We start from the raw sequence: 20,139 nt of genomic DNA on the forward strand, positions 1-20,139 counted from the left end.
GGTGCACACATTTGGGATGCAGCACAGGTGTGACGTCACCCAATCAGCATCAACATGATGAGTCTCCCTTGGTTTACCGATCGCCATAAGAATGTAACAACTGCTGAGAGGCGAGAAACACAGTGGTCGCAACCAGGTTGAGGGCACTGTTGTTAGTTGAGACAAAAGGCTGCTATCTGCGTGCACCCAAAAGGCATCATCATGAGGGAGATTGTTCATATCCAGGCCGGGCAATGTGGAAACCAGATTGGTGCGAAGGTAGGTGTTATGTGTATATTTGTCTAGACGCAGACGTTATTATAGAGCAATCCTTTTTTTTGTTAGATGTTTACAATTTTGTCCCAGCATGAATCGCACTACATTTTCCAAGAGAACAAAATCAGCCATGCAGTATTTTGGGGTCATGTTTTTGGACGAATGTCTCGTGGAAATTAGTGTTTCATTTATTGACACCTATAAGATGCCATTAGGTTGATTATGGGGGTGTTGCTTTTGGACTTGGGCTAGGAGCCAAAGGGTCTGCAGTGGTGTCGCGCACCTGCGGGGCTGGCGCGTCATGCTGTCGCCAAAAGGAGCTGCGCCATAGCGATAGACTACGCACAACGGTCGTCCAGTACTTTTCCATGTCTTGATCAGGTTATAGCCAGATCTCTTAGGTCAAACTATGAATCATCACGTTTGCATGACCTATTCTCTGTCCCATTTTTAGTTCTGGGAGGTGATAAGTGACGAACATGGCATCGACCCCACCGGCAGTTACCAAGGTGACAGTGACCTGCAGCTGGAGAGGATTAACGTGTACTACAATGAAGCATCAGGTAAATACATCTCAATTTACTATCTAGATTGGTCTTTAAGTAATCTCTGCATGCATCTAAACAACAGGTCTAAGAAAATAATCAACCATAAACTGAGTGTACAAAACATTACAAGCACCAGCTCTTTCCATGACTGACAAGGTGAAAGCTGTGATCCCTTATTTAAGTCACTTGTTAAATCCACATCAATCGGTGTAGATGAACAGGAGGAGACAGGTTTAAAGAAGGATGTTTAAGTCTTGAGACATTGATTTTGTGTGTGTGTGTGTGTGTGTGTGTGTGTGTGTGTGTGTGTGTGTGTGTGTGTGTGTGTGTGTGTGTGTGTGTGTGTGCCTTTCAAAGGGTGAATGAGCAAGACAACATATTTAAGTGCCTTTGAATATTTAAGTGCTTTTTGGTAGTAGGTGCCAGGCGCACTGATTTGAGTGTGTCAAAAACGGCAGCGCTGCTGGGTTTTCACGGTCAACATTTTCCTATGTGTGTATCAAGAATGGTCCACCACCCAAAGGACATCCAGCCAACTTCACACAACTATGGGAAGCATTAGTGTCAACATGGGCCAGCAATCCCTGTGGAACGTTTTTGACACCTTGTAAAGTCCATGGCCTAACAAATTGTGTCCGTTCTTAAGGCAAAGGGGGTGCACCTCAATATTAGGAAAGTGTTCCTAATGTTTTGTACACTGTGTGCTTTGGCCTTTCCCTAAATAAACTCAGAATAAAAACTATATTCCCTGGTGATGAAAATTGCAGACCTTTTTTGACTTGCAAACTCATGCACTGTAGGCCAAATTTTAAATTGAGAATGTGACATTGTGACCATAATATCTGTCTGGGTGCAGTGGGCCCTGTGGCAGGGCAGAGGAAATGAGGACAGTAGCAGGGACCTGTCAATCTCTCTCCCTCCCTCCCGGTCTCTCTCTTTCTCTCCCTGTATCACCTCTTTCTCTGCAGCATCATCTCTCTCTCCCTCTCTTTCTCTCTCTGGCTCTCTCTCTGTCTCTTAAGAGCCCGTTGCGGAGGGGTGGCATGTATATATCTGCAGTGAGTGCAGTCTCTGTAAAACCAACCCAACCCTAATGCTTGCCTTCTGTCTGCGTTGGTCTGATTTAAAAAAAAATTATTGCCCAGGCATTTGAAGGTCATGGCCATGCAGAATCTCAAACTTTGTCTCTGTCTCTCTCTCATACGGAACAGTCAGTCTCCTATGGCAAACCAGCCAGACTGCAGATTCTGGGGCCTATAGTAGCCTACATGTCCTGTAGTTAGCACCGATCCTATTTCCTGTGCGTGCAATGCTAAGCACTATTGACCTCTTGTTAATGTGAATCTGATTGAATATCTACTCATAGAGAAATGCGCATAGCAGCATGATAAGATGATATGACGATAAGAGAGAAAATGTGTCATGTCTACTGGGAGATGCCATCTTGGTCTGAATGAATTCAGCTTAGCTCAGCCTCCTTGGACTGGAGCTAGCAGTTTTTCTGTGCTGCAGTCTGCAAGGGAGGCTGAGTGAGTGAGTGAGAGAAAGCGAGAGTGAGAGCCCATCCTCCTTCCCTCCCTAAACCTGATGTCCCTGCCTCTCCTCCCCCACAGGTAACAAGTTTGTCCCCCGGGCCATCCTGGTGGATCTGGAGCCAGGCACCATGGACTCTGTCCGCTCAGGGCCCTTCGGCCAGCTCTTCAGACCAGACAACTTTGTCTTTGGTGAGTAGTGGTTATCCAACCGGGTTCCAGATTGTTTTATGCTATCTTGCCCAGCCTGGTCCCAGATCTGTCTGTGCTGTCTTGCCCAATGGGTCATCATCATGTCCTGTCAGCACTTCCATCCTCAACCCACAGCATGTATGTGTCAGCATCCAGTCATTTCCTCTGAAGCCAAGCTTAGTTTAACTTTGACATAGATAGACGGTGTGTTCAGTGTGCAACTTTTCTGCAACAGCTCAGCAATGTACCAGGAAGGGAATGCAATGGTCGGTGAGCGGTTGTGTCAGGCACAGACAGCTAGCATGGCGCAGCAGAAAACAGGGCATAGACTGCTACTGTTGCAGTGCCCATCAAGATGGGGATATAGCGTTAAATCAAATCCACCCACGACACCTTGCCAATTCTACTGCATAAAGGATAGTAAGGCTACATTCCACATCCTATTGTATATGAAGACTTCTACACTATAATATTTTAGATCATGGTACTCTTGATCATGCTCAATTAAGCTGTTATTGTCCACTCTTAACAAACTGGAATTGTCTCTCTCAATGGAAACTGACAAATAATATGCCCGGTGCATTTGCTTGTTAACTGGTTAACTGACTTTTCATGCTAACTGATGTGTATTGCTACAGTTGAAGTCGGAAGATTACATACACTTAGGTTGGAGTCATTAAAACTTGTTTTTCAACCACTCTACAAATTGTTAACAAACTATAGTTTTGGCAAGTCGGTTAGGACATCTACTTTGTGCATGACATAAGTCATTTTTCCAATAATTGTTTGGAGACAGATTATTTCACTTATAATTCACTGGATCACAATTCCAGTGGGTCAGAAGTTTACCTACATCAAGTTGACCGTGCCTTTACACAGCTTGAAAAATTCCAGAAAATGATGTCATAGCTTTAGAAGCTTCTGATAGGCTAATTGACATAATTTGAGTCAATTGGAGGTGTACCTGTGGATGTATTTCAAGACCTACCTTCAAACTCAGTGCCTCTTTGCTTGACATCATGGGAAAATCCAAAGAAATCAGCCAAGACCTCAGAAAAAAAATTGTAGACCTCCACAAGTCTGGTTCATCCTTGGGAGCAATTTCCAAATGCCTGAAGGTACCACGTTCATCTGTACAAACAATAGTACGCAAGTATAAACACCATGGGACCACACAGCCGTCATACTGCTCAGGAAAGGAGACGCGTTCTGTCTCCTAGAGATGAACGTACTTTGGTGCGAGAAGTGCAAATCAATCCCAGAACAACAGCAAAGGACCTTGTGAAGATGCTGGAGGAAACGGGTACAAAAGTATCTTTATCCACAGTAAAATGAGTCCTATATCGACATAACCTGAAAGGCCGCTCAGCAAGGAAGAAGGCACTTCTACAAAACCGCCATAAAAAAGCCAGACTACGGTTTGCAACTGCACATGGGAAAAAGATTGTACTGTTTGGAGAAATGTCCTCTGGTCTGATGAAACCAAAATAGAACTGTTTGGCCATAATGACCATTGTTATGTTTGGAGGAAAAGGGGGGATGCTTGCAAGCCGAAGAACACCATCCCAACCGTGAAGCACGGGGGTGGCAGCATCATGTTGTGTGTCTGTGTGTGCTTTGCTGCAGGAGGGACTGGTGCACTTCACAAAATAGATAGTTTTCCTTTCTCATGATGCCATGTGGATATATTGAAGCAACATCTCAAGACATCAGTCAGGAAGTTAAAGCTTGGTTGCAAATGGGTCTTCCAAATGGACAATATACCCCAAGCATACTTCCAAAGTTGTGGCAAAATGGCTTAAGGACAACAAAGTCAAGGTATTGGAGTGGCCATCACAGAGCCCTGAACTCAATCCTATAGAAAATTTGTGGGCAGAACTGAAAAAGTGTGTGACCAAGGAGGCCTACAAACCTGACTCAGTTACACCAGTTCTGTCAGGAGGAATGGGCTAAAATTTACCCAACTAATTATGGGAAGCTTGTGGAAGGCTACCCAAAACGTTTGACCAAAGTTAAGCAATTTAAAGGCAATGCTACAGAATACTAATTGAGTGTATGTAAACTTTTGACCAACTTGGAATGTGATGAAAGAAATAAAAGCTGAAATAAATCATTCTCTCTACTATTATTCTGACATTTCACATTCTAAAAATAAACTAACTGACCTAAGACAAGGAATTTGTTATAGGATTAAATGTCAGGAATTGTGGAAAAACTGAGTTTTTTTTGTGTAAAAGTAAGTAAACTTCTGACTTCAACTGCAGATGTGTATTAGCACACAAAGGTGTGATGTCTCTAACACAGGTTCACCATGGGTCTTTCAGGTCAGAGTGGAGCTGGTAACAACTGGGCTAAAGGCCACTACACAGAGGGAGCTGAGCTGGTCGACTCTGTCCTGGACGTAGTCAGGAAGGAGTCTGAGAACTGTGACTGCCTCCAGGGCTTCCAGCTTACCCACTCCCTGGGAGGGGGCACCGGCTCTGGCATGGGCACCCTGCTCATCAGCAAGATCCGCGAGGAGTACCCCGACCGCATCATGAACACCTTCAGCGTCATGCCCTCACCCAAGGTGTCCGACACGGTGGTGGAGCCCTACAACGCCACCCTGTCAGTCCACCAGCTGGTGGAGAACACAGATGAGACCTTCAGCATCGACAACGAGGCTCTCTACGACATCTGCTTCCGTACCCTCAAACTCACCACGCCCACCTACGGAGATCTCAACCACCTGGTGTCGGCCACCATGAGCGGGGTTACCACCTGCCTGCGCTTCCCTGGTCAGCTTAACGCTGACCTCCGCAAGCTGGCTGTTAACATGGTGCCCTTCCCCCGCCTGCATTTCTTCATGCCCGGCTTCGCCCCTCTAACCAGCAGGGGGAGCCAGCAGTACCGTGCCCTCTCCGTGCCCGAGCTCACACAGCAGATGTTTGACGCAAAGAACATGATGGCCGCCTGCGACCCTCGCCACGGCCGCTACCTCACCGTGGCCGCCATCTTCCGCGGGCGCATGTCCATGAAGGAGGTGGACGAGCAGATGCTGAGTGTGCAGAACAAGAACAGCAGCTACTTCGTAGAATGGATCCCCAACAACGTGAAGACGGCCGTCTGCGACATCCCGCCCCGCGGCCTCAAGATGTCTGCCACCTTCATCGGCAACAGCACGGCCATCCAGGAGCTGTTCAGGAGGATCTCTGAGCAGTTCACCGCCATGTTCCGCCGTAAGGCCTTCCTTCACTGGTACACCGGAGAGGGTATGGACGAGATGGAGTTTACAGAAGCTGAGAGCAACATGAACGACCTGGTGTCTGAGTACCAGCAGTACCAGGACGCCACTGCTGACGAGATTGGCGAGTATGAAGAAGACGAGCTGGAGGATGAGGAGCAGGATGTCCAGCAGCACCATGATGTCCGCCACTGAGGGATGCCGGGTAGAAGCAGCACAGCAGTCTGTATGTTATATCCACCAGTCATTTTAAATGATCAATAGTTATGGAAGGATAGAGGCGCAGATGAGTTATCGTCGCGTCAAGATATATTATAGCTGTTTAGCCTAGCAAACTACTACTAGTGCATTTTCATTGTTTCGATTGTCTTGAAGACCATAAGTGATATTAGAAACATAACAATTATGTGAGTATTTTAAATGACGTCATTGGTTTTCCAATTCATGCTGTACCAATGTCAATAAAACAACAATACAGTATTGTCAAAAACCGAGTTTTGTAACATTTACCTCAGAATACATTATTTTGTCGTGAAATAAAATGGTGCTGTCCTATGAATATCTGTAGGCTTTTTTTCATGGGAGTGCTAATCGTATTCAGCAGGTGAGATACAATGAACACTCCAGACTTGAAGTAGGTGTAACCAAAATTGAGTAACTCAGTTCTCCATGCTGTAATGATGATACTGGATGAAAGAGATGTTTTCTGGTTTTAAAATGCAAGGTGAATGTTATTACCATACCCCAAGAAGCTTACTACTTTTATAGTCTTGTGAGTGTCCTGGGTCATCATGACTGTGTGTCTGTCTGGGACAGGAAACACTTCCTCAAAGACTCAGAGAGAGAAAAGGAATATCTGTTTATTCCTCTTTATCATGTTTTGATCTGAGAGCTAGTAAATCCGATTAAGGGCTGGCCAGACTTGGCAGCTGTTAGAGTATAGAGTTAAATGTGTGGAGAAGTAGAGCACTCTCCATATATACGACCAACTTACAGACTCGCACAAACAATGACGACATCATTAGGGCGCTCTTTCAATGCCTCAATATTTTGGCTAATAATTAAGAAAATCAAAGTACCAAGGTTTGAACATATAAGCCTAATCAGATCTTCACATTGGTTCAGCACAATATCACACCTTTATTCAACCTGTTCAATTTACTTGATATCATTTAAAACAAAGTCCTTGGTAGAACATGAATTGCAAGGCTAGAAAGGCTCACTGCCAAGAGTTTCGACTTACGTTAGAGGTACAGTAAATAACGGTAACATTTTTCATTGCGCTGAGGTCCATAAATACTTGAAGACTGAAGTTCTATTTTGACAGAAAACGTCTAAAAAGTCTGACCAGGAGGAATGCTGCCAGTGTTCAAGTTGCCAACGTGTTAAAATGAGGTCTTATGTTTTCACATTCAGACAACTGGGCGGAAGATGCTCTCGTCAAATACATCATACATTGAATGAATGTGTGGCTACCAAGGAGGACCTATCAGAAACAACATATTCATTAGAAACCAATAGGTTCACCCAAAACGACAGGTTAGGCCAGGGTGAAGTTATGGTTGGAATTAGAATTGAGCTGGGGTGTGGACTTGAAGTTAGGGTTAGAGTCACGGCTAATGTTTGATATGCCAAGGATGACACCTAGTGGAGTGTTACTGCAATTTAATATCTGCTCAGGACTCAGGCTTTGAAGCCAAACAAGTAATAACAAGTAATAAGACTCAAAGGAAGAGAATATTCCCTGAGATAAACCGACTTGTTCTTGCATATTTTTCACAGCATATCCATGGAGATATTTCGTTACGTTCTCAGTGCCTTTTGAGATGCAGTGATTAAAAACCACTCAAAGTCAAATTCAAGTTCACGGTCGTGTACGCAGATTTGAAGATGTTACCGTGGGTTCAGCGAAATGCTTGAGTTTCACCTGTATTGTCTTCTGCGCCTGTGCGTTGTCTCCTTCATCTGAAGCTATTCTGTGAAAAACTATTGCCATTGTTCTTTTGGTTACGGAAGTGTATGCTATTAATAATAAGAGTCACCTGGAGAAAGTCGGACCTCTCTGAAATGAAAATGGATGGCCGTCCCTTCAGCAAAATATATTACAACCAAACCCTCCCCTATAAATGAAATAATAATTAAAACATACAGTGAATAGCAGAGAACATGCCTACCGTTTACCCTCACTTCTAGGACAAACCAGAAACTTATGCACTTTTAGACATTGTTCTTCGTCCTGTAAGTTTTTGCAGGAGTTTTGATAGCTCACAGGGCTGCGGGCCAGAAGGTTGTGGGTTCTCAGACCACCATGCACCACGCACAAGAGTAGTGGTGGGAATATCTGCTTTACAATAAAAGCATTGCATGAATCTATCATTGTATTTGCGGGTCTGTAAAAAATGAATGCATTTCTACGTCATTTTACGTGGCTAGAGACCTTAGCAGAATATTTTTTTTATACCACACAAATGACCAAAATTACAGGCTAAGAATTGACAGAGAGATAGGCCTATGCATTCATCTTATCATCTTTCTCCAATGCCAAATCAGTGTGTCTTGTTTGCAAATAAACCGCTTTCAAATCATTATGCATGGTACTATCAAAAGTTAGGCCTTCCTTTCCACCCCAGATAGAGTAGGCCTACCGACGCAGTTATTTTTAATAGGTGGAACTGCTCGCTACTCTTATTCTGTGGCATAACCCAACGGGAGATGGTCACAAGTGTTTCCTCAAAAACTGTGTGTTAAAACATCTTATATTTTACAGAAAGGGAATAGCTCAATTAATTGATAGCGACAGAATAAGATGACTTTACAAGCAAAGCACGTTTTTTGTCTCCTCGGCTCTAGAAGGTTGTGGCTCAGCCAATGATTGTCATAGAATCTTAACGAAGATATCCACATATATGCATTCAGAGTCATGTCTTTCCCTGGTATTTAACCGCTTGTTGCTAGCATTAAGCATCATGGACCAAAGTGCTGTTATAGATCACATTATATAATCAGATCTATTTTATTTTATTCCAAATCTTAAGCTAACAAGGTCAGGCGTATGCTTTTTGCTATGGCATGATACCCATAACCTCTCATACCCCCTCCCCTCTCTTCCTGGTTTTACTTCACTGACATATATAGCATAATAACCAATTCAATCTAAAACACTGAGGAAAATAGAAATGTCATCAATTGCAAATTACATGACCCTCCACTAGACTAGACTTAAACAACACTAAACCCTCCACCTGACTGAAATTGAAAAACAATGAGCCTCCCCCATTTTCCTCCAGGGTCCCATTCTGTCCCTGCCCTAAAGTAACCTGGCAACGCTACTTGCATTACTCCTTTGTTGCCCATTGCTTACAGCAACAGTTGAGATTGCTCTCCCCCCCCCCCCCCTTCTCATTATATTGTTCTGTATTGTGAATCCAGCACAATATCATGCACTTCAGGTCCATGCACAGTAGCAAGTCAGAACTGGTTTCAAACATCCTTATCGAATCAAATAGAACTATAGACCTAACATTCTCCTGGTAATTCACCTGTGATAATATTGTACCTGTCAGACTTCCGTGGGTAACAACTCTGAAAGATCAAAAGATACTCCCATTGCATTCTTGAAGGGGGTGGGAGGTGAGTCAATATTTCACTGAAGACTGGTAAAGACATGTAGTCCTCTCTTGTAGAGTCCCCTTTTGTTTTTGTGGATGAGCAGTGACAACGTCTGAGATTACATAAGGTATGTAAACATGTCGAGGTGTGATACAGGAGTGATACTATAAAACGTGATTTTCCACTCTCTCTCCCCAGAAGAATCACTTACAGTACCGGGGTAGAAAGGATCTCTTTCCAGCCACACGACTATAACATATGGGTCAATATTAAACCTTTACACATGACTAACAGAGCGTGTATGTTATCACTCAAGTTTTATTGTTACTCTCGAAACATTTGATCAAACTTTTTGATACAGAATGAGACACACAGCAGGAAAATCCCTTATATTGCCACAAAGCATTAAATGTGAAATAACTGGCAAAAAAATATCAGTAGCATTAAAAGCAATATCCGTGTGATACTTTAATGCATATCAGTGCATAATAAGCCAACCTCATGGTAAATATCCTATGTAATCTCTATTTTTATATTGTATGAACTGAAAAAAATATATGCAACAATTTAAAATCCATTTTCTGTAAATGATATTAACTTGGCATCAATAACACACTTTTTTTTTTATCATGGGATAAGTTAATGCATGTGAGGCCAAACGGCAAAAACAAGGCACTTATTTGGCTTAAAATGTAAACTATTTACAATAGAAAAATAGGATCTGTTTGAGGGGTCCCACACTTCTATGTCACAATATTTTTGTATGTACCGTTTGTACAACTGTAACATTGGAAACATTGGCCTACTCAACTATGAATTACATCAAGAATTGGCCATCCCAGAAAGAAAAGCTAAATCAAAGATACAGAAAGATTTTGTTACCTGAACAATTAATACATCATCCACCACAGCCACAGATTTATCAATTCATCATATCAAGGATGAAATACCCGCTGGTAATCGCAATAAAGCCCATCGCTCCAGTAAAAACTAAAATCATTATAAAACAGTAGTGTTAACAGTCGGTAGACGTATTCATTAATAATTTCAGACCAGCAGAGAGCACCAATCCCTCTGTCTCTCCCTTGACTGTTGTTTCATTGACTAAAAAGAAAACATATCTTTTAAACCCACAGTGACTTGGCTGTACTGTATGTTTTCAAGCAAATGTGAGGTTGTTTTTCTACGCTATAGTACTGGTCTCAGTGTATTTCTCAGTGACAGAGGATTTCTTCTCTTGCACAACAGCGGTGTGGCTCCTGCTACGTGGTGCAGCCGTGGGCATGGGTGTGGTGGTGACTGTGACAGCAGCAGCAGAGGCCTGATTTGACCCCATCGAGCCACACAGGGAGCTGGAGGTCAAGGTGGAAGCACCCCTCTGACCTATCACCTCTACACTATGACCACCTGAGGAAAAGGTGGAGGATGACCCTTGGCCTCTCTGCAGGGTGACCTGGGGTGCCCATAAGCCTGCACTGCCCCCTACTGCCGAGGCTGGCCCGGACCCGCTCTCAACAACCAGCACTTTCCTAGAACCCTGTGAGAAGCTTCCTCCTGGCGAGAGATGGCCTCCTCCAATCATGGTCTGCCCTACCCCCTGTAGAATCTGGCCTCCCTGCGTAATGGTTTGGCTCGTCTCTGTAATAATGTGACCTTCCCCAGTAATAGTCTGGCCGGCTCCCTGTAAGAACTGGCCTCCGCCCATAACGACATGACCATGGCCTCCCCCACCACCACCCACCCCCATCTGCTTCTCTACTAGCAGCATACCCTGAGAACCATGGAGCCCTCCTGTCTGCACCATCCCCTGACCAGTCCCTACCCCCACATGGCCTACCGCCTGCTGGGCATGGACATAACCACCTCCTCCTCTCTGCTCCACCAGCAACAACTGGGGCTGAGGCTCCACCATGTACATGGTGGGGGAAGCGGCATAGTACATGGTGGGCTGCTGGATGAGGACGGTCTGCCTGGGGATCACCACGTTCTCCTGGATATGAGACCTGGGGATGGTGACTGATCCCTGGTCCCGAGTAATCAGGCTCTCCTGTAGGGGGACGGAGGTGGTGGAGGTGGTGACGGAGGTGTTCAGGGTATTGACATTGAGAGCAGTATTTCTGCTGACCTCTGTGTGAATGGATGTGGTAGGTCTAGGATGAGTGGGTGACACAGACACATTGACAGTCTCCGCCTCCATAGCTATCGACCCCTGGCAGATCTGGGCCAGGGTCTTGAACTTGTGCCCCAGGTCGTTGAGGAAGTCCAAGTCATCATCAGCCCCCAGTAGACTGCAGCAGCCCACAGACCCTACCGGTGACCCCTGACCTTCATAGTCGTAAATCAGCAGGGCATCTCTCTGTTGGTCGATCTGCGCAGTGTGATTGGCTTTCTGCAAAGGTCATTTGATAGGGAAAGATTTATTAAGACAATGACTGAATTGAATCAAAATGGCAATACAATAACACTGCCCCTCAACTCCTATGTCAAAGGAGTAGTCCAAGAAGTTGGATGATGTAAGATACTCACTGCAGAGTAGTACTCTTCTAAGACTTCCTCAGAGAGTGCCATCCCGTCGTAAGCACCAGCAGGTAATCTGGAGAACATTGAGTGTTCATGATGTTCTGTCATGATTCCTCCGCCCATGCCATAGTCCACCTCTAATCTGCCACTGGGCTGGTGGAAGCCACGGTACTGTTGATGCGCTCCTGTGAACATTGAGGATGAGGTGAAGCCGTCCCCTGACACGCCTCCTGCTGCTCCTCCTATCTCCCCTACTCTTCCTATGAATCCCGCATTTCCCCCGTACTTCCCTACATTCACAGTTTTGATGCGGCCATGCTCCACCTCCACAGGAACCTTCAGGAGAGGAACTTCCTGTGAGGGGGAATGCGTGGGTCAATCAGAGGAGGGAATTTCAGAGCAATACACATTTCAAGTTGAGCCATAATGGAACATAACATGTATTTCCAAAGATCATTCTTATTCACTAACTCTAGAATATTTTCATGTCATCCATTGGCAGTGCCATTATGTATAAAATACCTTGTCTTCTCCTTGTCCTTCAGTGTGATATGCAATCAGGTGTTCTTTAGTGTCAAACGGGATGAGCTTAAAGTCTCCAATGGCCGCTGCTCCTCCACATAGACAGAACAGCAGCAGGAGAGGAACCACTGTGAACCCACATTCCACATTTCAACTCATGGACACAAGACAAAAGCACAAGACATTGGTGAGAGGCCTGGATGTCTTCCCACTGGGCACAGACGTCAATTCAACGTCTATTCTACGTTGGTTCCACGGTAAACAATGTTGATTCAACCAGTGCGTGCCCTGTGGGTTGGCTTAATGGCCTGTTGTGGACATGACTCATCAATGACTTGTCTTGGCCATCTTACTAATCACTCAAAGCATGCTGAAACAGGTGTAGTTTTACGAGCATGATGAAGCAGTCTCTCCATCCTAGATTCTTATCAGGTAAGCAGTCTGAGGAAGCCAATGAGTATGAAGATAACAGAGTGCCTACTCACGCAGCAACAGCAGGAGGCCCAGGAGGAGCAGCAGGATGGCAGGCGCTCCTAACGTGATGTCAGTGCCCGTCCGCCGCTCGATGCAGACCTTATTGACCTGATCACAGGTACACACAACCACGTTCAGAACCTGGATGTCAGCACAGGCCTTCCCCTGCTGGTCCCTGATCTCCACAGCAACCTTGTAGTGACCTGGCCACATATGGGCATGGTCTCGTAAAATGGCAGTGGTGGCTAAAAGAGACATGAAAGAGAAAATACTAATTAATTATACAAATTGTCAAATTAAATCTATCAATCAAATCCATTAAAACATACAACAAGATATAATTTAAATTCAGTTTAAGACTGCACTTTTAAAAACAGGCTCAACAAAATAACTCCAAAACAGTCCCTTAGTGAGAAGCTTGTCTATCTGCTTCCTACATGCCAAACCTAAATGTCCTCGACTAGGCTGTTACCATTGAGGTGCTCCACCATCCACTTCTGTTTGCTGTCGTCCTGAATCACTCTGAACTTGAAGGGAGCTCCGTTGGGGAAGGCATCCCCATCCACAGCCATGACGTACACAGCGGTATCCCCCAGACACATGGTCGTAGTTGTAGCTGTCAGCGTGGGACAGTGGTCGTTAAAGTCTTCCACCTGGATGGCTATTGTCCCTGTGGCCGTTTTGGATGGCAGATCTGGACACCAAAAGAAAATACAGAATTAGATACAGACCTGACTTGTTCTCTTTTAGCTTCTTGTGGAGCAAAGGTCCTAGTGTGCATCTCCAACTACAACTGTTCTGGGTAGATTTCTTGACTTAATTCCATATCTTACAGAATTGCATTAGGACCAATTGATTATTACTATGGGTACTTGCCCGTTGTGATGGCTATTATCTTGGCGTAGTATGTTCCATTGACCAGGTATTTGGACTCCCGATCAGGGAGTTTGTTCAGCTTGATCTCCGCTGTCTTTTCATCTATCATCAGCCAGTGGTCTTCGTCATATATTTTGGCATACCTGAGAAGATGATCATGACAACGGCACGCGATCGGGATGAACTTAAGGATTCTTTAGTACTGTATGATGGAGATTAACACAACATCACACCACATAATCTTCAACCCCAATAAAACAATATGAAAACCTCTGGGACCTCACCTGACATTGGTAGCGATCTGTAATGTGTCTCTGTCGATGGCTGTGTAGGTAGTGATAACCTTGTTAATGGTGACCAAGCTGGAGCCCTCAGAGATGGTCACCACTTTAACCGCTGGCTTGAATTTGGGTCCCTCTTTCTGGTTGATCACGTTGATCTTGATGGGGTAAGTCTTACCACCGCCCGTGATAGCATTTCCCACAACCCCTCCTCCTCCTATGGATCCACTCGTAGAGGAGGAGCCAAAGTAGTACTCTGCTTTGTTGGAAACACGTATGGCAAGGTTGAGCACTTTCAGCTCCTCATAGTCCAGTGCCTTTAGATTCAAACAAAAGGGAACGAACAGTAGAATCAGTCAAGTGATACAAACAATGTTGGAATAAGGTGAGAACACTAGTAGTTACAACCCGCTGGGCACAGACGTCATCTAGTTTTGATATATAGTACATTTGGTTGAGCTGTCAACTAACGTGAAATCAACAATAAATGTCTCCATGCCATTGGATTTAGGTTCAAAGTTATATATATATATATTTTATGGAAATCCAATCACTTTTCCATGTTGATTCAACTAGTTTTTGCCCAGTGGGCACACTGAGGCTGGAATTCAATCTAAAAGAGAATGTTAACTGTCCTTCGGTTCAATTCTAGCCTCAGAGTCAATCTCTTACCTTGGTTATCCATATAATGCCTTCGTTGGTCTTAGCGTCTGTGGTGATGTTGAAGTAGCCGGCCTCATTGCCTGTGATGATGGTGAACACAGACAGCCAGTTCTCAGTGTACATCAGATCCAGATCAATGGCTTTGATCCTCAGTACTTCCACACCGACCGTGTTCTCCTCCACACTGCCCTCGTACTGCAAACACACATCATAAAGGTCATACAGCCCAGGAACATATTGCAGTGAATTCGGGGAGTCCAGCAACTGTCAACCCAACACCTTAGCCAAGGGATCTGAACCTATTGACGTTAGGTGTTGGGTTAAGGTTGCTACAATATAATAAATATAATTCCCTATTATGCTGAATAGAAAATAGAAAAGTAGTGGAGGTTTTGTCCTTACAGATTCTTTCTCCAGGGTGGGGATGTTGTCATTGATGTCCAGGATTTTAATCACAACTTCTGCTGTTCCCGTGTTTCCTCCGAATGCTCCGTTCATGTCTGAACCTTTTACAGTCAGGGTGTAGGTGTCTTGAGTCTAGACAACCAGGAAATACAATGGAGCTTACAGTCACTTACAGTTACTCAAATATTGACAAAATGGCCACTGAAAGTGTCACATAGATGCTCACATAGATGCACTGTGTACTGTATAATAGTATACCAAGGCATCTCTCTCACCTCTCTGTCCAGTGTAGTCCTGCGAACCAGTATCTCTCCAGTCTGGTAGTTGATGGCGAACATCTTATCTGAAGCACTCTTCTCCACTATGCTGTAGTAAATCTGAGAGTGTAGAGTGTTCACTTCATCCGCATCTGTGGCAGTCACTTTCATGACAACGGTCTCTGGAATTGACCACGGGGAAGGTTTACTTGTGCAGCACAGCAGTACTATACTGTGGTATTGTTACTATTCATTTTACTACCACTACCACTACTACTACTACTACTACTACTACTATTACTACTATTGTATCACTACTGTCACTATTCTACTGATTACACTGGTACCAGCAATACTAGTACAACAGCTGCTACAACTTCAACCATTACCACTACTCTACCACTACACTACTCTACCAACTCTGATAGAAACATATACAATAGTTGGAAACTACTGTACATGCCTGCAGCACTGGACTCATTGACGGATCCAGATTGGCCAAAAACGAACACTGGTGGGCAGTCATTCTGGTCCTCAACAAAAATATTCAGTTCAATGTCCTTCTCTGCACGGCTTCCATTGTTGTACATCGCTACTCCAAGTAGCTAAAAGAGACCATGATAGAACATATTTTGTATTAATTTCTTACATTTTGAGCACAAGCATTCCACGCCATGGATTAGATTTTAGTGGGTAGCTTACATGGTAGGAAGCGATCTTCTCTCTGTCCAGAATGACGTTGATTCTGACAAGGCCTTTATCTGGGTTGACGGTGAATACGTTCGTGGGGTTTTGGTCTGCACCGATCCCGGTCAGTGAGTACGTCACTCTTGAATTGTACTGCTCATCAGAACGAATCTGGCACAGACACACATTCCAATCAGCCAAGATAGTAAAACACCATTGTTATTGTAATAGTATTCATGTAGCAGCCTCATTTGTCCAAAGAAAAATGCAGTAACATGAGGCCCTTATCGAACACTTCACACGTCTATATTTATACAGCTGGATTATGGTGACCAAGAATGACCCTAAATGCAGATACAATGTGTTATAAGCATCGGGGGAATAGCTAGGTTGGTACACTACAATGCTATAATGTTATTTTATTGCCAAAATGTTTTTAGTTTTTTTCAATATAGCTTTCATGTCAAGGTATAGGTATTAAACTATAGATCAATGAATTGTATGTCTGAGTTCTAGAAAAGCAGGCATACAACAATATTTGTTGAGAGACTTCATATTTTGTTTTTAGCCTGAGCCATTCCTCAGCTAGAATGACTGTACGTGCCCACACATTGGGCTTGTACTGTATCTCTGAGCAGCTTGTTCACAACACATACATCTTTATTTTTATTTATTTGTATTACTTGTTAAACGAAACCTCATTCTCTAATAAACAATATATATATTTTTAGCATACAATGTAGCTCAGTATTTGTATTATTCATTTTACAGTATCTTTTTGCTCGTCTTTATCAATGTGCCGATCATTAGACCTGACTGTATGTCATGCTCCAGACAAAGGCATGGTCTTATGGTAGTCGGAAACATCTGAACCACTCCACGAGATTGACTAAAAGACGAGCTCATACCTTTGAGATGTACTCCCAGTTCCTGTAATCTACATTCTCCTTCAACGTTTTAGGAGGAATGATCCATTCTCTCTTCTGTCTTCTCAGGTTCAGTCCGCCGCTTTCTACTGCCACCACACATATAAACTACAGAGAAAAACACAACAAATAACGTTGACTCCTCATTTAACATTACGGTAATAATACTGTAATACCAATGTATCTCTTTTAAATCACGCAACACTGTACAAGTTGTACAAAAACCTATATTTTCTAGCACAGTAGTTATAGCTTGATGTAACTAAGTGTGCTGTGCACAGATCCATGTCATGATTGTTTCCTCGGTGTCTGTTCCACTTTGTACGGATTAATGTGTGTGGTTTCTTGACAGGCCAAATTATAATTGCATGTTTAGGCCTGTTCATAATGAAAACCATATGACATGCATACTTACAATTATATAGCTTTAGGCAATTAGGCCAATTAGTTTTCGTTCACTATCACAAGGCCTACAAAAGGAAGCTGGATCTAATTCAGTTTATGAAAGAAGAAAACATATTACGTATGCTGAGGACCAATGAAAATATCTCACTAATTAATTTCACAACGTTTAAAGGAGAACGTTGTAATAGTGATATCACTGTCGATAGTGGGTGTCGGTATCATTTTTTGTTTTTAAAATCTGAGCTAAAACTGACATTGACCAGATGTGGTCTGACATTCTGTAGGCTATGACTCCCTGGAGAACCACTACGCAGCTAAACACTTTTTCTTCTCGTGTTGTCGGTAGTCGTTGTCACTTGCACGCAAACAATGACAGAGAAATTGCAATTAAATGACGGGATATAGAGTAAGCACTCTCTTCTTGTCGGTTTAAGGGATGGCTACAATGCTAAAAAAAGAAAACGGTAAATTAATTCGAGATATAAACTGTATTGTCGAGATTGACGCTTAAATCTACATGAGCAGTGCCACACCCCAAAAAGAGAGAACTGTTATAAATGTTAGGGTATATCATTATCAACACCTGTTACGATATGAAACGTATTATTATTTACTTACCGTTAGTATGAACGGCAACAATATAACAACAGTTTCTACACGGGCCATTGCAATTCAGTAAGACGTTCCCCTCTTGAAGTACAATGCTTTAAATCCGCGGTTAGTATTTTCAATTCTACATTGGACTTTGGCCTCTTCGAAGGTGTAGGCTCAACTTTTCTGAGATTATACCAACTGCAATAGGCGGCGCCTCGACGAGTTTCACCACAGCACATATGCTGATTACAAGAAACGCCAATCGAGGCGAAACTAGGGAGGGAATATTTGTGCACAGTCCTGATAGGGAAAGCTATTATTATTGTGTTGAAAATGAAATATAAACTATTACAATCTCACGTACAACACACATCACAATATAGTGGCCAACATTGTTTTGATTTATTTAGTAGTCCAAAACGGCAGCTAATGCATCCACAATCATTAATATTCTATAAAATGTTAGGACACCATCTTGTGTCCAGTGCTTTCTCATTCAGGTGTAAAACCTCATTCAGGCATGTGAGATTCCCAAATCTCTGTTTCTGCTAGGAAGGTCTACACTCAGAACTTGAAAGACACTCCTGATGTTTACATTTTCAGCAGTCTTTAGCCTGGTAATAAATTGATTAACCTAGTTAAATATTATTGCAGTGTGCCTGTCTGTGTGTGTGTCTGTGAGAGAGAGACAGACAGACAGACAGGGACATATTAAGAAAGTGTACTGATAAAAGAAAACAATTCCACTTTTGCATATGTTGCCAAATTACAAGGAACTACTTAATGGTCTTTGGGGAGTAGGGCGGGTGATTTCATCTTTCATCTGGACTGATAAAACCATGGGTTTATTATGGGTGCAGTCTGTTTTCATACAGTAAAAGTCCTTCAGGTCCCTTTATGAAAATAATGCATTCAGAGTGCAGTATAACTGCAGTACACTGTAGTATAACTGTAGTTAGAGTGCAGTATAACTACAATTCAACTATCAAACACTCCAGTTATTCTGTAATTACTGCGTCCAAAATAATACAGTCAACTGCAGTTACTGCACTTTTACTGCAATTTCAAAACTGCAATCTTTTTTTTTAAGGGGTGGATTGCACAATGTGGATTGGGGGTGGATTGCACAGTGAGACACGGTGTCACGCCCTGACCTTAGTTATCTTAGTTTTCTTTATTATTTTGGTTAGGTCAGGGTGTGACGAGGGTGGTATGTGTGTTTTTGCTTCTCTAGGGTTTTTTGTATATCTATGGGGTTTTGGTTTGTCTAGGTAAATGCAGGTCGATGGTGGCCTGAATTGGTTCCCAATCAGAGGCAGCTGTTTATCGTTGTCTCTGATTGGGGTCCTATTTAGGTTGCCATTTTCCATTTTGGTTTTGTGGGTTATTGTCTATGTGTAGTTGCCTGTCAGCACTCGTGTCTTATAGCGTCACGGTTGTTTGGTCTCCTCGTTATGACGAACGTGACACATGGATGCTAGGGATGTTGCAATCACAACCAAGTGAGAACCTAAGGGAAGGGAGAGGGAGGCAGGATGACAAGATAGAAGGGCAGGACTTCTACAGAAATTATTATTCAATGTTTTTCCTTAATGTGCATCCTGGCCGCCCTAGGCTAGACCAAAACATTTCGAAAAGTCCCAGTAAGCAAAATTATGTCGACAAGAGGTCTAAAATACGTATTTTCCAGACGTTGAATTTTGGTTTATTTTATGTTCTGAATCAAATCAAATCAAATGTATTTATATAGCCCTTCGTACATCAGCTGATATCTCAAAGTGCTGTACAGAAACCCAGCCTAAATCCCCAAACAGCAAGCAATGCAGGTGTAGAAGCACGGTGGCTAGGAAAAACTCCCTAGAAAGGCCAAAACCTAGGAAGAAACCTAGAGAGGAACCAGGCTATGTGGGGTGGCCAGTCCTCTTCTGGCTGTGCCGGGTGGAGATTATAAGAGAACATGGCCAAGATGTTCAAATGTTCATAAATGACCAGCATGGTCGAATATTAATAAGGCAGAACAGTTGAAACTGGAGCAGCAGCACAGTCAGGTGGAAGTTGAAACTGGAACAGCAGCATGGCCAGGTGGACTGGGGACAGCAAGGAGTCATCATGTCAGGTAGTCCTGGGGCATGGTCCTAGGGCTCAGGTCAGTTGAAACTGGAACAGCAGC

General features: G+C 43.4%; 2 protein-coding genes across 2 annotated transcripts; one reads left to right on the top strand and one right to left on the bottom strand.

Annotated features, from left to right (window-relative positions):
• The first annotated feature begins 4 nt into the window (after positions 1 to 4).
• LOC109872359 (tubulin beta-2A chain-like) lies at positions 5 to 6,309 on the top strand. Its single transcript, XM_020463564.2, has 4 exons — positions 5 to 258; positions 710 to 818; positions 2,417 to 2,527; positions 4,852 to 6,309. Exons 1-4 carry the CDS (start codon positions 202 to 204, stop codon positions 5,943 to 5,945), a joined length of 1,371 nt encoding a protein of 456 aa, XP_020319153.1. The 5' UTR covers positions 5 to 201; the 3' UTR covers positions 5,946 to 6,309.
• A 3,350-nt stretch (positions 6,310 to 9,659) lies between these two features.
• LOC109871897 (desmoglein-2) lies at positions 9,660 to 18,191 on the bottom strand. Its single transcript, XM_020462922.2, has 14 exons — positions 17,994 to 18,191; positions 16,953 to 17,078; positions 16,060 to 16,215; positions 15,821 to 15,962; positions 15,376 to 15,539; positions 15,098 to 15,232; positions 14,705 to 14,890; positions 14,036 to 14,349; positions 13,752 to 13,894; positions 13,348 to 13,569; positions 12,887 to 13,120; positions 12,402 to 12,529; positions 11,886 to 12,233; positions 9,660 to 11,748 (listed from the first exon to the last, which is right to left on the bottom strand). Exons 1-14 carry the CDS (start codon positions 18,039 to 18,041, stop codon positions 10,543 to 10,545), a joined length of 3,552 nt encoding a protein of 1,183 aa, XP_020318511.1. The 5' UTR covers positions 18,042 to 18,191; the 3' UTR covers positions 9,660 to 10,542.
• Between the last annotated feature and the right edge of the window lie 1,948 nt (positions 18,192 to 20,139).

This window comes from Oncorhynchus kisutch, linkage group LG27 (assembly GCF_002021735.2).
Source record: "Oncorhynchus kisutch isolate 150728-3 linkage group LG27, Okis_V2, whole genome shotgun sequence".
Lineage (NCBI taxonomy): Eukaryota > Metazoa > Chordata > Actinopteri > Salmoniformes > Salmonidae > Oncorhynchus > Oncorhynchus kisutch.

What these genes read in the sequence shown, in the direction of transcription:
- LOC109872359 (XM_020463564.2), top strand. Translation starts at nt 202, where the DNA reads ATGAGGGAGATTGTTCATATCCAGGCCGGGCAATGTGGAAACCAGATT. An exon ending in GAAACCAGATTGGTGCGAAG is followed by an intron (nt 259 to 709) that starts GTAGGTGTTATG and finishes TCCCATTTTTAG; the next exon opens with TTCTGGGAGGTGATAAGTGA. An exon ending in ACCAGACAACTTTGTCTTTG is followed by an intron (nt 2,528 to 4,851) that starts GTGAGTAGTGGT and finishes TGGGTCTTTCAG; the next exon opens with GTCAGAGTGGAGCTGGTAAC.
- LOC109871897 (XM_020462922.2), bottom strand. Translation starts at nt 18,041, where the DNA reads ATGGCCCGTGTAGAAACTGTTGTTATATTGTTGCCGTTCATACTAACG. An exon ending in GATGGTGGAGCACCTCAATG is followed by an intron (nt 13,121 to 13,347) that starts GTAACAGCCTAG and finishes TGTCTCTTTTAG; the next exon opens with CCACCACTGCCATTTTACGA. An exon ending in TAGAAGAGTACTACTCTGCA is followed by an intron (nt 11,749 to 11,885) that starts GTGAGTATCTTA and finishes TGACCTTTGCAG; the next exon opens with AAAGCCAATCACACTGCGCA.